At 39.3% G+C, this 13,930-nt stretch overlaps 1 protein-coding gene across 1 annotated transcript in view; it reads left to right on the top strand.

Annotated features, from left to right (window-relative positions):
• Positions 1 to 13,930, top strand: part of AKAP7 (A-kinase anchoring protein 7) — a gene marked incomplete at both ends in the record, with an annotated part of 100,641 nt that overhangs the window by 14,590 nt on the left and 72,121 nt on the right. Inside the window, 2 exons of the mRNA XM_084259562.1 lie at positions 7,008 to 7,144; positions 13,734 to 13,894. Coding sequence (XP_084115688.1) covers positions 7,008 to 7,144; positions 13,734 to 13,894 — 298 coding nt within the window. The remainder of the gene's footprint in view (positions 1 to 7,007; positions 7,145 to 13,733; positions 13,895 to 13,930) is intronic.

Here is a 13,930-nt window from a genome sequence, read left to right as displayed (position 1 = left end):
TCTTATTGCCCTGGCTAGGACTTCCAGTATTATATTGAAAAGCAATGGTGAGAGTGGACATCCTTGTCTTGTTCCAGATCTTAATGGAATTGCTTTCAGCTTTTCACCATTGAGAATGATACTGGCTGTTGGCTTGTCATAGATGGCCTTTATGATGTTGAGGTATGTTCCTTGTATCCCAAGAATTTCAAGGGCTTTTATCATGAATGGGTGTTGCACTTTGTCGAAAGCTTTCTCAGCATCTATTGATATTATCATATGGTTTTTATATTTCTTTTTGTTGATGTGTTGGATAACGTTGATTGATTTTCGGATGTTAAACCATCCTTGTGCCCCTGGAATGAATCCAACTTGGTCGTGGTGAATTATCTTATGGATACATTGTTGGATTCTGATAGCTAAAATTTTATTGAGGATTTTTGCATCAGTGTTCATTAGGGAGATTGGCCTGTAGTTTTCCTTTTTTGTGTTGTCCTTGTTCGGTTTTGGTATTAGTGTAATGTTGGCTTCATAGAACGTGTTTGGTATTGTCCCTTCCTTCTCAATTTTTTGGAAGAGTTTGTGAAGGATAGGCACTAATTCGTCTCTGAATGTTTGGTAGAATTCATTTGTAAATCCATCAGGTCCTGGGCTTTTGTTTTTGGGGAGGTTTTTGATTACCATTTCAATTTCGCTAATTGTAATTGGTCTGTTTAGGTGTTCTATTTCTTCTTTATCTAGCTTTGGGTGATTGTAGAGTTGTAGGAATTTGTCCATCTCCTCTAGATTGTTAAACTTGTTTCCATATAACTGTTCATAGTAGTTACTGATTATTCTTTTGATTTCTGCTGTGTCCGTTGTGATTTCTCCTCTTTCATTGATGATCCTGTTTATTTGTGCTTTCTCCCTTTTTTCCTTTGTGAGCCTGGCTAGGGGTTTGTCTATTTTATTGATTTTTTCAAAGAACCAGCTCTTGGTTTCATTGATCTTTTGGATTGTTTTTTTAGTTTCAATTTCATTTATTTCTGCTTTGGTTTTTATTATTTCTTTTCTTCTACTGGTTTTGGGGTTTTCTTGTTGTTCTTTTTCTAGATCTTTGAGCTTCGAGATTAGGTTGTTTCTTTGCGTTCTTTCTTGTTTCTTGATGTGAGCTTCTATTGCTATATATTTTCCTCTTATTACTGCTTTTGCTGCATCCCATACATTTAGGATATTGGTGTCCTCCTTGTCGTTCAATTCAAAAAATTTTTTAATTTCTTCTTTGATCTCCTCATTAGTCCAATGGTCTTCCAGTAGTGTGGTTTTTAATCTCCATGAAGTAGGAAAGTTCCTTGCCTTCTTTTTATGGTTTATTTCTAGTTTGATGCCTTCATGGTCAGAAAAGATGGTTGATATGATTTCAATCTTGGTGTATCTGTTGATGTTTGTCTTGTGCCCCAGTATGTGATCGATCCTGGAGAATGATCCGTGTGCGCTTGAGAAAAATGTGTACTCCGTTTTTTTGGGGTTTAGTGTTCTATAGATGTCTGTTAAGCCCAATTGCTCTAGGTCTTTATTTAGAGCTTTGGTTTCTTTACTTATTTTTTGTCTTGTTGATCTATCCATTGTTGATAGTGGTGTGTTGAAGTCTCCCACTACGTATGTGTTTTCTCTGATGTCTGTTTTCAGAGAGGACAACAGTTGTCTGATATATTTTGGTGCTCCTTCGTTTGGTGAGTATATGTTAATGAGTGTTATTTCTTCTTGAAGTATTGTCCCCTTGATCATAATGTAGTGACCATTGGGGTCTCTTTTTATCTTTTTGAGTTTGAAATCTGTTTTATCTGATATAAGTATAGCTGTTCCTGCTTTCTTTTTTGGTCCATTTGCTTGTAGGATTGTTTTCCATCCTTTAACTTTGAGCCTATTTTTATCTTTTGTAGCTAAATGTGTTTCCTGGAGACAGCAAAAGGTTGGGTTTTGTTTCTTAATCCAGGCTGCAACTCTGTGTCTTTTTATTGAAGAGTTTAGTCCATTTACATTTAGAGTTAATATTGATATGTTAACATCTGTATTTGCCATTGTGTTTGTCTTTCCTTTGATTTTATTTATTTATTCTTTTAATAACTTTTTTTTTTTTTTTGGCCTTCTTTCATTGTTATTCGTCGCTCTGAGGTTCTGGCTTTAGGACTCCTTGTAGTATTTTTTGGAGTGGGGGTTTAGTTGCAATGAAATTCCGGAGTTTCTGTTTGTCTGGGAAGGTCCATATTCTTTCTTCAAAGAGGAAGGAGAGCTTTGCGGGATAGAGTATTCTTGGTTGGCATCTGTTTTCTTGGAGTCTGTTGACTATGTCCCTCCACTCTCTCCTTGCCCGTAGTGTTTCTTCGGAGAAGTCTGATGTCAGCCTGATTGGTTTTCCTTTGAATGTTATCTGTTTCTTCCCTCTTGCCAGCTTCATTATTTTTTCCTTGTCCTGGATTCTTGGGAGCTTTACTATTATGTGTCTTGCTGTATTTTTCCTTTCGTCGTGGAAGTTTGGTGTTCTTCTTGCTTCTTGTATATCAATTTTCAGCTCCTTCTTCACATTTGGGAAGTTCTCTTCAATTATCTCTTTGAATATTTTCTCTGTTCCTACATCTCTCTCCTCTCCTTCTGGTATTCCTATAACTCTTATATTTCCTTTCCTCATGGAGTCAGATAGTTCCCGAAGTCTTTCTTCGTTCTTTTTCCTTCGTACTTCTCTTTCCTTCTCTGTTTTGGTTCTTTTTATTTCTGTGTCTTCAAGATTACTTATTCGTTCTTCCATTTCATCTATTCTGCTTTCATTGCTTTTCCCAGAATTCTTTAGTTCTTCCATTAATTCTTTGATCTCCTGCATTTCTTTTACTTCCCTCTTTAGGGACTCAATTTCTTTCTTCTGACCATTGTTTTCCCTCTCTAGGGACTCAATTGCATTCTTCTGATCGTTGATTATTTTTCCCTTATCATTGTTTTCCTTTATGACTTCTGTCAGTTTTTTAATCACGGCAATTTTAAATTCTCTTTCTGGAAGGCTCAGAAATTCTTCCAAGTTATTGTCGTTGCAATCTGGGGGCTGGCTTTCTTTTTGTGGTGTGCTTTTTCTCTGGAGAGTTGCTAGGTTGCGTGTGGTTCTTCTCCTCCCTACTGTCTGTTTTCTAATTTGCCGTATGCGTTGGGACACTGTGTTGTTGGGACTTGCCGGCATCTTGGGTGGGCTTCTCTGTTCCCCTCTGGTTCTTCCAGGAGTCATCTGTCAGTTTCAAGCAGCCTTTACTGGAGAAAGGTCCCTGTTCTAAAATGCCGATGTGGGGACACACTCCCCTGTGCGCCTGGTCTGCCCCGGCGGTGGGTTCCTGCTCCCCTCTGGGCTTGGACTGCAGGCCAGAGGGGGTCTGGTGTGGGCAAACTTCCCCCGCTCACCTCTGGCTCCTGAGGAAGCCTTCTGCAGGTAGTCTTTACTGAAGAAATGTCCCTGTTCTAAAATGGTGATGTGGGACACACTCCCTGCGCTTCTGGTCTCAGGCACACTCTTCTGCGCGCCTGGTCTGCCCCGGCTGTGGGTGCTTGCTCTCCCTGTGGGCTCAGACTACTTGTTCAGAAGGGGCCCGGTGTGGGCTAACTCCCCAGGTGGCCACTAGCTCCTTCAGTAGCCTGTGCTGGGGTCAAGTCGCTAGGTGGCACCAGAGATCTCTCCTAGAGCCCTTGGGGAGCTGATTTTCCACCCCGTGGGACAGGGAGCAGAGCGGGGATGGTAGGGTACACCTCAACGGCTTTGGGGTGCTGTGTCTGCCTTGTGCCCCACCGTCGTGGGGAACCCACGCCCCTAATTTCGTGCCCCGGGTCTCAGTTCCAAAGCCCTCAGTTCCAGGACGCGGGCTGTAGCCCAGATCAGTGGCGCGGGAATGGCGCCTTTTGAATCCCGCTCCCCTGCCTGGGCGCCTTGTTCCTGCTCACTCAGGGAGGGCCTCCGCCCGGGTCTCAGTTCCAAAGCCCTCAGTTCCAGGACGCGGGCTGTAGCCCAGATCAGTGGCGCGGGAATGGCGCCTTTTGAATCCCGCTCCCCTGCCTGGGCACCTTGTTCCTGCTCACTCAGGGAGGGCCTCCGCCGTCTCTCCGCAAGCCTAGGTCGCACTCGCGGGGATCTGGGCAGCTGCAATCTGAGCGCTGCTTTCGCACAAGCTTACCGGGCGGCCGGGGCTGTGTGCTGGTGCTGGTCTCCTCCTGGTGGGCGGGGCTCTCTTTAATGGCGCCTGGAGCTCACCTCCGCGGCGGATCCTGCAGGGTTCGCCTCAGCTCCCATTCACGGGGTGTGGTGGCTGAAATAGTTCCTTTCCACTCACAGTCCCGCTTGCTGCATCCGTTTTTCTTGTTGGGCGTTTTGGTTTGTTGTTTCCCTCGTCTCTGCCGGTCGGAGAGTGCCGCCTCTGTGGGCGGGGGAGGGGAGCAGGGTTCTGCGCTTTCCTCCCTTCTGGTCCTCTTTTATGGCAACTTTCTTCTTCGGGCAGTTTGCTGGAGTCGTCCGTTTATCTTCCGTGTCCCAGTTCTCCCTGGGACCTGCCGCTTTTCCTCCCTATTAACTTTTTTTAATGGGAGATCTTACTCGCAGCGTCTCCTCGCCGCCATGTTGCTCCGCCCCCTCACTCTGTAGTTTGTAACAAAACTATCATCCTAAGCCACTTTTTCATTATAATTTATACCAGAATTACCATTTGTACCAGGTAATATTTGAAGATGTAACTATATTGTTTTGAGGACTGACATTTTTGAGCACTTATTTACTTGACACTGGCTAGGCACTTTCCTTATGATCTGGGACCCTCTGAGCTGTTATTCCCAAAAGCCCATCTGAGTACTTCATTGCATCTGGAAAAAACCCTCTCAAAAATTCAATTTTAAAGTGGTTGCTGAGTAATATAGATCCACACGGAAGGCTTTCTCGAGAGGGCTAGTGTGTTCTACTAGAAGGTTATCCTGTAAGACTTCCTAGAACTCTCCTTTAAATGTCTTTTTTTCCTTGGAGGTTTCATTTCTTGAGTCACTAACCATCTCTGCCCTTCTCCTTATCTCCTCTTAACAGAGTCCTTGTAGCTCTTAGTGTTGCTTTGTAACTGCTTCTCCTCCTCACTCCTACTGGATCTTTTCTGGTTGCCTCCCTCATCTTTTTTAATGTATTGCAACTTATCCTTTCTCAATGGTCCTTTGCTATTTTGGATATTTGCTCTTGAAGGGATTTTTAAAATCATCTGTTTTAATTTATTTTGATAGCGATAATACCAATTCTTACCTCATAGGACTGTTGAGAGGTTTCAGTGAGCTAATATATATAAAATGCTTGCTATAGTGCCTGCAACTTCATGACTACACCATAAAGTTTAGTTACTGCTGTTGGCTATTGCTTAAATATTGTTTTTGTTATTTTTTTAAAAAGATTTATTTATTTATTCATATAAGAGCTGGGGTGTAGGCCAGAGGTTTGAGGGGTGGATGAGAGGATTCACCAGAGACAGTGGGGAGCAGATGATGAGGGGAGCATTGGGTGAGACAGGAGAGGTCTGCTGCACGTGTGGGTTAGCTCCTTGGCCAGGGATCTAACTCATGTTGCAGATAGCTTCAGAGTGTTGAGCCTTAATCCCTTGCGCCACCAGGGAGGCCCTGTTTTTGTTATTATTACCAGGCATAGTGGTGAAACAGCAGGGTTGAAGAAATAGACATTTCCTCTGAGGAGTTTACGATTTAGTCTTATTAACAGAGGAAACTGACTCCATAAGATCTTTTTTGTACTGTTACGTTAGGAGCATTTTATTTATCAGGTAATCGATATTGTTGGGCTTCATCGATGTGACATCTTGCCTTGGGAAATAATTATGTTAGGTACTATTGCATAACTTCCAATCAGGAAAACACTGTTTCCTGTGTGACTCTCTTCCAGACTGCAAGGAATTGGGAAGTACTGAGGTTAATTTGTGATGTGCATTTATTGTAAAAAATACGTGGGAAGTCAGATCCCAGGACAGCATCTCGTGATGTGTCCCATCACATTCCGCAGATAATGGGAACATTGTTGAGGATAAAACAGCCACTCTAGTATCAGAACAGTCTGCTGTGCTCATGATTCAGTTTTTTTCTTATCTCTGCTGTTTTTTGATGAACCCTGCTTCTGTTACCAGCCCCTTTTTTTCTTTCTCTTTTAATGCCTCGGGTATTTTTATTCCTTCAAGGCTCCTGAGTGCTCTCTTTTGTCTGAGTATTTCTCAGTTTGCTATTTCATAGTCAAACTATTTTCTAGTATATTCACATTTAGAGGTTGAGGAGGATTGAATCTAATTGGAAATAGAGGCAGGAAGAGGCATCATTCCTCTTCTTGTTTCAGAGGAGTAGGTACTGAGAAGGCTGATGAGGGACCAGTAGATTTTCCTGGACGCAGACTGTAATGACTTTTCTAATATATGCATTTAGAATTCTTTGCAACTCCTCAGTTATGCCCCTGCTCACATGTCTGGAAAAATAACAGTAGTCATTCCTTTTGAAATAATTGCTGTCCTAAAAAATCTTAAAGGCCAAGAAGAATGGGTTCTCAGACACATTCACTTGGGGACAAATAAATATTACTTCCAACAGAAATGGAATGTTGTCTGCTGTTTTGACCTTTCTGTGGCAAGAATAAAACTTTTTTTAGGAAAGATCATAAGTCATACTGTATATTCAAGGACAAGTTGCTGAAAGATGCATAGCTATTCAGAATTTTTCTATTCAACTAGTGACCCAGTCTGTTAAATAAGGTTGTTGGGCTTGATGATCTTAAGGTGGACAAGCATTGTGTGATTTTTGTGTTAAACTTATACATCTTAGTAAGTTTTCCAAGTTATCTATCCAGGATATTTGAATTCAAGTAGACAATTCAACAATGTTTGGTTGAGAATGTCAAGAATCTTGACATTGGTTTTTTGGTTATTGCTTATTTTTCTTCATGATTTGCATTTAATTATAAAGAAATTTGCTTATCTACTCTCTATTTTGTGTATACCTAGATTACAAAAGGAATTAAGATTCTGCAAAATGAAATAATAAAACAAGACAAGCGACTGGCCCAAACAATGACCAGAGATGGATCCTTTCATATTACCCTGCTAGTGATGCAGTTACTAAATGAAGATGAAGTAAACATGTGAGTAGTATTATTTTCCAAATTAATAATTTATATTTTTTAAAAGATTTATTTTATTTATTTATGCATACAAGAGCTGGGTAGTATAGGCCAGAGGTGCTGGGTGTGTGTGTGTGTGTGTGTGAGAGAGAGAGAGAGAGAAAGAGAGAGAGGATTCACAGAGACAGAGTGGGGAGCAGAACAGGTGAATTGACTGAAATACACTGCTGAGGGGAGCAGTGGGTGAAACAGGAGAGGTCTGCTGCACCATGTGGGTAGCTCGCTGGCCAGGGATCCAGTTTGTGCTGCAGTGACTGCTGATAGCTTCATAGTGCTGAGACTCAACCCCTTGTGCCATCAGGGAGGCCCCCGAAATTAATATTTTAAATGAGCAAGCATAAATATACAGGTTCAATGCTATTCCAGTAAAAATCTCAATGACATTCTTCAAAGAAATAGAACAAATTCATACGGAACCACAGAAAACTACGAATAGCCAAAGCCTTACTGATGAAAACAAAAGAGAAAGAAGGTATCACACTTCCAAACTTCAAGCTATACTATAAAGCCATAATAATTAAGACAGTTTGGTACTGGAACAAAAACAGATACACAGACCAATGGAACCAAATAGAGAGCCCAGAAATAAAGCCACACTTATATGGGCAACTAATCTTTTTTTTTTTTAAGATTTATTTATTTATACAAGCCAGAGGTGTGGGAGGGTGACAAGATTCACCAGAAACAGAGCAGGGAACAGAACAGGCAGATGATCAAAATATACTGCTGAGGGGAGCAGTGGGCGTGACAGGAGAGGTCTACTGCACCATGTGGGAATCTCCCTGGCCGGCCAGGAATCGAACTGGCGCTGTAGAGGCTGTGGACAGCTTCACAGCGCTGTGCTCAACCCACTCTGCCACTGGGGAGGCCCTGGACAACTAATCTTTGACAAAGGAGCAAAGAATATGCAATGGAACATGGACAGTTTGTTCAATAAATGGTGCTGGGAAAACTGTACCACCACATGCAAAAAAATGAAAGTAGACCACTACCTCTCACCATGCATAAAAATCAACTCAAAAATGGATAAAAGACCTGGACATAAGACCTGAAACCATAAAATATATAGAAGAAAATAAAGGTAAAGCACTACAAAACATACATCTCAGTAACATCTTTAAAAACTCATTACCCAAAAAAAAGAAAGTCAAGGAAAAGATAAACACTTGGGATTACATCAAACTGAAAAGCTTCTGTACAGCAAAAGAGACATTAACCAAAACAGACAGACACCCCACTGATTGGGAAAAAAATCTTTGTACTTTTCCATACAACTGATAATGGACTGATCACAAAGATATATGAAGAACTCATATAACTTAACAAAAACAAAATAATCCAGCCAAGAAGTGGGCAGAAGAACTTAAAAGACATTTCTCCAAAAAGGAAATGCAAATGGCCATCAGGCATATGAAAAAATGTTCAACATCCCTTATCAGGGAAATGCAAATTAAAACCACATTGAGATGCCACCTTACACCAGTAAGAATGGCACATATCAAAAAAAACAAGCAACAACAAATGTTGGTGAGGATGTGGTGAAAAAGGAACTCTCCTACATTGCTGGTGGGAGTGCAAACTGGTCCACCCACTATGGAAAGCTGTCTGGAGGTTCCTCAGTCTACTGAAAATGGAACTACCGTATGACCTGGCAATTCCACTACGAGGGATCTACCCAAAGGACACAAAAACATTGATTCAAAAGAGCACCTGTACCCCTATGTTTATTGCAGCACTATTTACAATAGGTAAAACCTGGAAACAACCCAAATGTCCAAAAATAGATGACTGGATCAAGAAGATGTGACGTATATTTACAATGGAATATTATTCAGCAATCAAAAAAGATAAACTCATGCCATTCACAGCAACGTGGATGGAGCTAGAAGGAATTATGCTCAGTGAAATAAGCCAGAAGGAAAAAGAAAAATATCGGATGGTTTCACTTATAGCAGGAATATAGGGGAACCAAATAAGACATCAGTGTAAAAAAAATAACAGTACAAAGTACAGCAAAGCAAAACCAGACAATTATAAACCAGAGACCTACTGCAGGGGAGGAGGAGGGAGAGGGATCTGAGGGAGGGAGGGAGGAGCACAGGGGACTGAGGTGATGGTGCACGGGTGCATTGGTGAAGGAAACTCTATGGGGACTACACCTGAGGGGGTGGGGGGAAGCAAATATTGTTCAAAAATGAAGAATGGTGTAAAAAAATACAAAAAATTAATAATAAAGTAAAAAAATGAGTAAGCATAGCTGAACCTGAAGAAGCATTGACATTTTAAAGTTTTCTTCGTTATAATTTATGCTAATTAATAGTGTAAAGAATTAGCCATATAAATGTTCTTTTTAATGTAGAAAAGACATCTTTATTCTGTTTTTGTTATCCAGTGGAAGCCCTTTGTTGTACATTGGCTTTGCTCATGTTAATTATGTAAGCACACTGGAATCTGACCATTTACATTAAAATTCTTGGTAAAGATTCTCAAACCATGGCACCACTCACTGTCTCTTATTAGCTGCCTGAATTTGGGCAAATCTTTTTTTTTTTTTTTGATAGTTTATGTAATTTTTTTTCTTAAGATTTATGCATACAAGAGCTGGGGTACAGGCCAGAGGTGCAGGGGGCGGTGAGGGGATTAACCAGAGACAGAGCAGGGAGCAGAATAGGCAGGCTGACCAAAATATACTGCTGAGGGGAGCAGCGCGTAAGACAGGAGAAGTCTGCCATGCTATGTGGGTTGCTCCCTGGCCAGCCAGGGATCAAACTCGTGCTGCAGAGGCTGCGGATTGCTTCATAGTGTGGTGCTTAACCCCTTGTGCCATCAGGGAGGCCCTGGGCAAATCTTTTACTTTTTAAGTAAGTGTAGAAAAAAATAGTATTGATTCATATAAGAGTTTTCAGTGTAGGACCTGACACATAGTAGGTGCTTCTTATTATAGAGCTGCCATTCTACTAGGCCAGTGGACAATTTCAGTTACTCATTAGTTATTCTTAGAAAGGCAGAGAGGGAGAGAGAGAAAAAGAGAGGTGGGTGGAATGGGGACAGGAGGGGAAGATGAGCACAAGTGCGTGAGAGCAGAGGGAGAAGTTAGACTGGAGGTTAGGAAACCGGAGTAGACAGCAGGAGTCAGGGTTCTGCTGTGCACGGGACCATCGTGAAGTAGGAAGTGTTATCTTGTCCTGAATAGCAGTATCACTTATAGAGGAGTTATTGTACAGAGCAGTGTCACTCTAAACCATTCAGCTGTGTTTTACATGTCTGTTTGCAAATACCTTTCAGCTTTATGTAAAAAACAAAATGCTAAGCAAGTTGCTTTGTGATTGAAGAGTTCAAGTGGCGTTCTTATGGTGACCTTGGGAATGGTTTCTTTGAAAAATGTTAGATATATGCAATTTAGTGATCACTCTTGACTGAGTTACTAATGAAACATCGATGAAATAAAGTTTGTTATACTGACAAGATAACACCTTGCAATTCAACCGACATGAATTGTCAAGGTATCACTTAGATACCAAGCTAAGTGATTTAGGGAAGTTAAAGATGAATCAGGAATGGATTTGTGCTCTTGGATTATACATTTTAGTTGACTAGATACCTTAATGACCTAAATAACTATAGTAGAACCAGAAAAGGGTTTGCTATACTCGTTTCAACTGCCAAATGATGGTGAAAATTTAAGATGTGGCCCACTTGGGCAGCTATGTAGTGGGAATGAAACTGATTGGGTTTTATGGTAAGATTATTTATATGAGTGTAACCTTTTAGTTTTATTTTTCACTCTATACTATATAATATTCTAGGCAGCTGGATTGTCACTTTCTTTTTCTATAATATATTCTTTGTTTTCAAGGTTTCTTGTCATATTTTACATGTTTGAGTGTTGACCAATGGGTTGGATAAGGAGTGTGTAGAGACATTTTTTTAAAATCATGGATTTCTTCAGGCAGATATTGCCTAAGGTCTTCTGTATCCTTTCAGTTTGGAAGAAACGATCAGACATATATTAAGCCAAGCCTACCTGCAGATTTTATAATACAGCTGTCCTGACTTAATTTGATATGGAACTTTTGGGTCTGAACACCAGTTTCAGAATTTCATTTCTCACCTGCATATTCTTTTTATTCACTTTACAACAAAACAACCTTTCCATAAACTACTCTCTAAAACATTTTTGTTTAAAAGAGTTTGAAAGTTAATGTTACTTACCAACAGATACTATGCTTCCACACTAGTGACATCTTGGTAGGACTAATTTATTGATTTATGCTACTAGAGAACTGAAAACTGGACTGAGTTTAGATCATCTATATTATTTTAAAGGAACATGGGGTATAGAATTTCCTGTATCTGAAAAGTCCTGACCTTTAGTATGACCTACTTTACTTTAGTTTCATTTAAAATGAGTATCTTGAATTTCTCCAATTTATGACAGATGAGTCAGAGTGACTGTTCTATTTTCACATGCTTTCACTCATAGCATACCGGTGAAGGACAGTATTTCAGAGCGTACACTGTGTCTTTTTGGATAAGCATAGAAACAGTTGCTTGGATTTAGGATATGGAGTGGAGGTACTGTGAGAAATGTTGATATTTTGGAAGTTATTTTGAAGTGTTGTACATTATGTTATGAGAGAAATGAGATTCTGTGTGGAAGTAAGTCGTAGATGAAAATCAGTTAAAAGTCTGTCTGTATATTCTCAGGCCATCTGCAAACAGTGATGGCTTTACGTTCCAGTTTGGATCCCTTTTATACCTTTCTCTTACCTAGTTACTCTAGTTAGGACTTCCACTACTATGCTGAATAGTAGTGGTGAAAGTGAATTGAAGGGGATTATGCTAAATAAGTCAGAAGGAGAAGGACAAATACTGGATTGTTTCACTCTTGTGGAATATAAAGAAAACAAAAGGACTGACAAAACTAAACCAAAACAAACCCTAGAGATCTGACTATAGTACTGAAGCTACTAGAAGGGGAAGGTGAGGACTAGGGGACAAACGGAGAGGACTCAGTGGATTACAGTGGAGGATTATGGAGTCTTCCATGGTTGGTTGTGGTATGATGACATAATCTGAGGAGGTGTGACTCTATACCTCTACATTTTACAGTATTGGAAACCAACATTAATGCAATAAAAAATAATGCAATTTAAATGGGAAAAGAAAAAGAAAATCAAAAACTCTATAGAAAGAGTGACTTAGAAATATGAATGGTATAGAAAAATTACTAAATATTTTCACAATTTAACATGTAAATTACTGGGGAACATATCACTGATTAAGATAATTTAAATTCATGGTAGCTCAGCAGACCAGTGCTTTACTGGACTTCCCATAATATAAAAATGTACTTACTTCTTTTTTGAGTAATTGCTGCCCTCTAGTGAAATTTTATTTTTTTGTCATAAGGTACGTGCACTAGAATTTTCTTCAAGATGGAAGTTCTCTTCAAGATGATCTTAATTTTTAAAATATGCCAAATTTGATGTCTAATTTATTAATATAGTAAATATTTATTTTTATAAAGAAAAATGAAGCATTTGAAATACATGCAGCCCTGTAGTCACATAGACAAAACAAATATAAGAAACTAAGCTATAGTTGGACAAAATAAAACTTTATTTTATATGAATCCAGGTATGGTAAATTATCTTATTATGGAGACATATTTTAAGAGATAATGCATATTAAGTTCTAGTAGAATGCCTTGTAAATAGTAATGCTGTATAAGTACCTTTAATGAGAATTTAGAATGTTCCGCATAACCTAAGCTCTTATAGGTACCAGGATTTTGGAACATATTATTGGTATATATATATTTTTCTTTGGCGTACTCTATGCAGCAGTTCCTTGGTTAAAAACTTTCTGGTGAACTATTAAAAAGTATTTTCCTTCATGTCTTCAATGTGATATAATTAGGTAGATATTTAAAAATTTTTAAATTTATTTTTTATTGACATAGCATTGTATTATTGTATTATTACATTATATAACTTTTCTGAATGCATTATAAATCCATGTCTATATTTACTACATTAAGTTTACTAAAAAAATCCAGTTCTAGCCTTCATAAGTAAAAATTTAATTAACTTCCATATTATTTGTTTAAAAATTAATATCAGGGCCTCCCTAGTGGTGTAGAGGTTAAGTCTCAGCCTTATGCTATCACAGCTGCGGCCTGAGTTCTATTCCTGGCCAGGGAGGTGACCCACATATGGCTTAGCAGACCTCTCCTGTCTCTCCCTCTGCTCCCCTCAGCAGTGTGTTTCAGTAGATCTGCCTGTTATGCTTCCCATTCTGTCTCTCGCCCCTTGCATCTCTGGCCTACACCCCAGTTCTTCTATGCATAAATAAATACATCTTTATAAAAAATATTATTAGTTCTATTTTAGTTGTACAGATTAGATTTCTAAGGTATTTAAGCCTTAAAATGGTTAGCACAAATGTCAACTGAATTATCTTTCTAAAACTGATTACTTTGTTTCTTGTTCATTTTTGTATATTTATTACTTAATATGTTATTGGAAAATATATTCTCTCTTAACAGTGGTATTGATGCTCTTTTGGAATTAAAACCATTCATAGAAGAAATCCTCCAAGGAAAGCATTTGTCTTTGCCCTTTCAAGGAGTTGACACTTTTAATAGTCAGGTTGGATTTGTGAAGCTGGCAGAAGGAGATCACATAAACCTCCTTTTGGAAATGGCAGGTAAAACAAACAGCAGTATTCTATGTTAAATCTCAT

Source organism: Talpa europaea (assembly GCF_964194135.1).
Source record: "Talpa europaea genome assembly, chromosome: 2".
NCBI classification, from domain to species: domain Eukaryota; kingdom Metazoa; phylum Chordata; class Mammalia; order Eulipotyphla; family Talpidae; genus Talpa; species Talpa europaea.
This window is presented reverse-complemented; position numbering and strand designations above follow the sequence as displayed.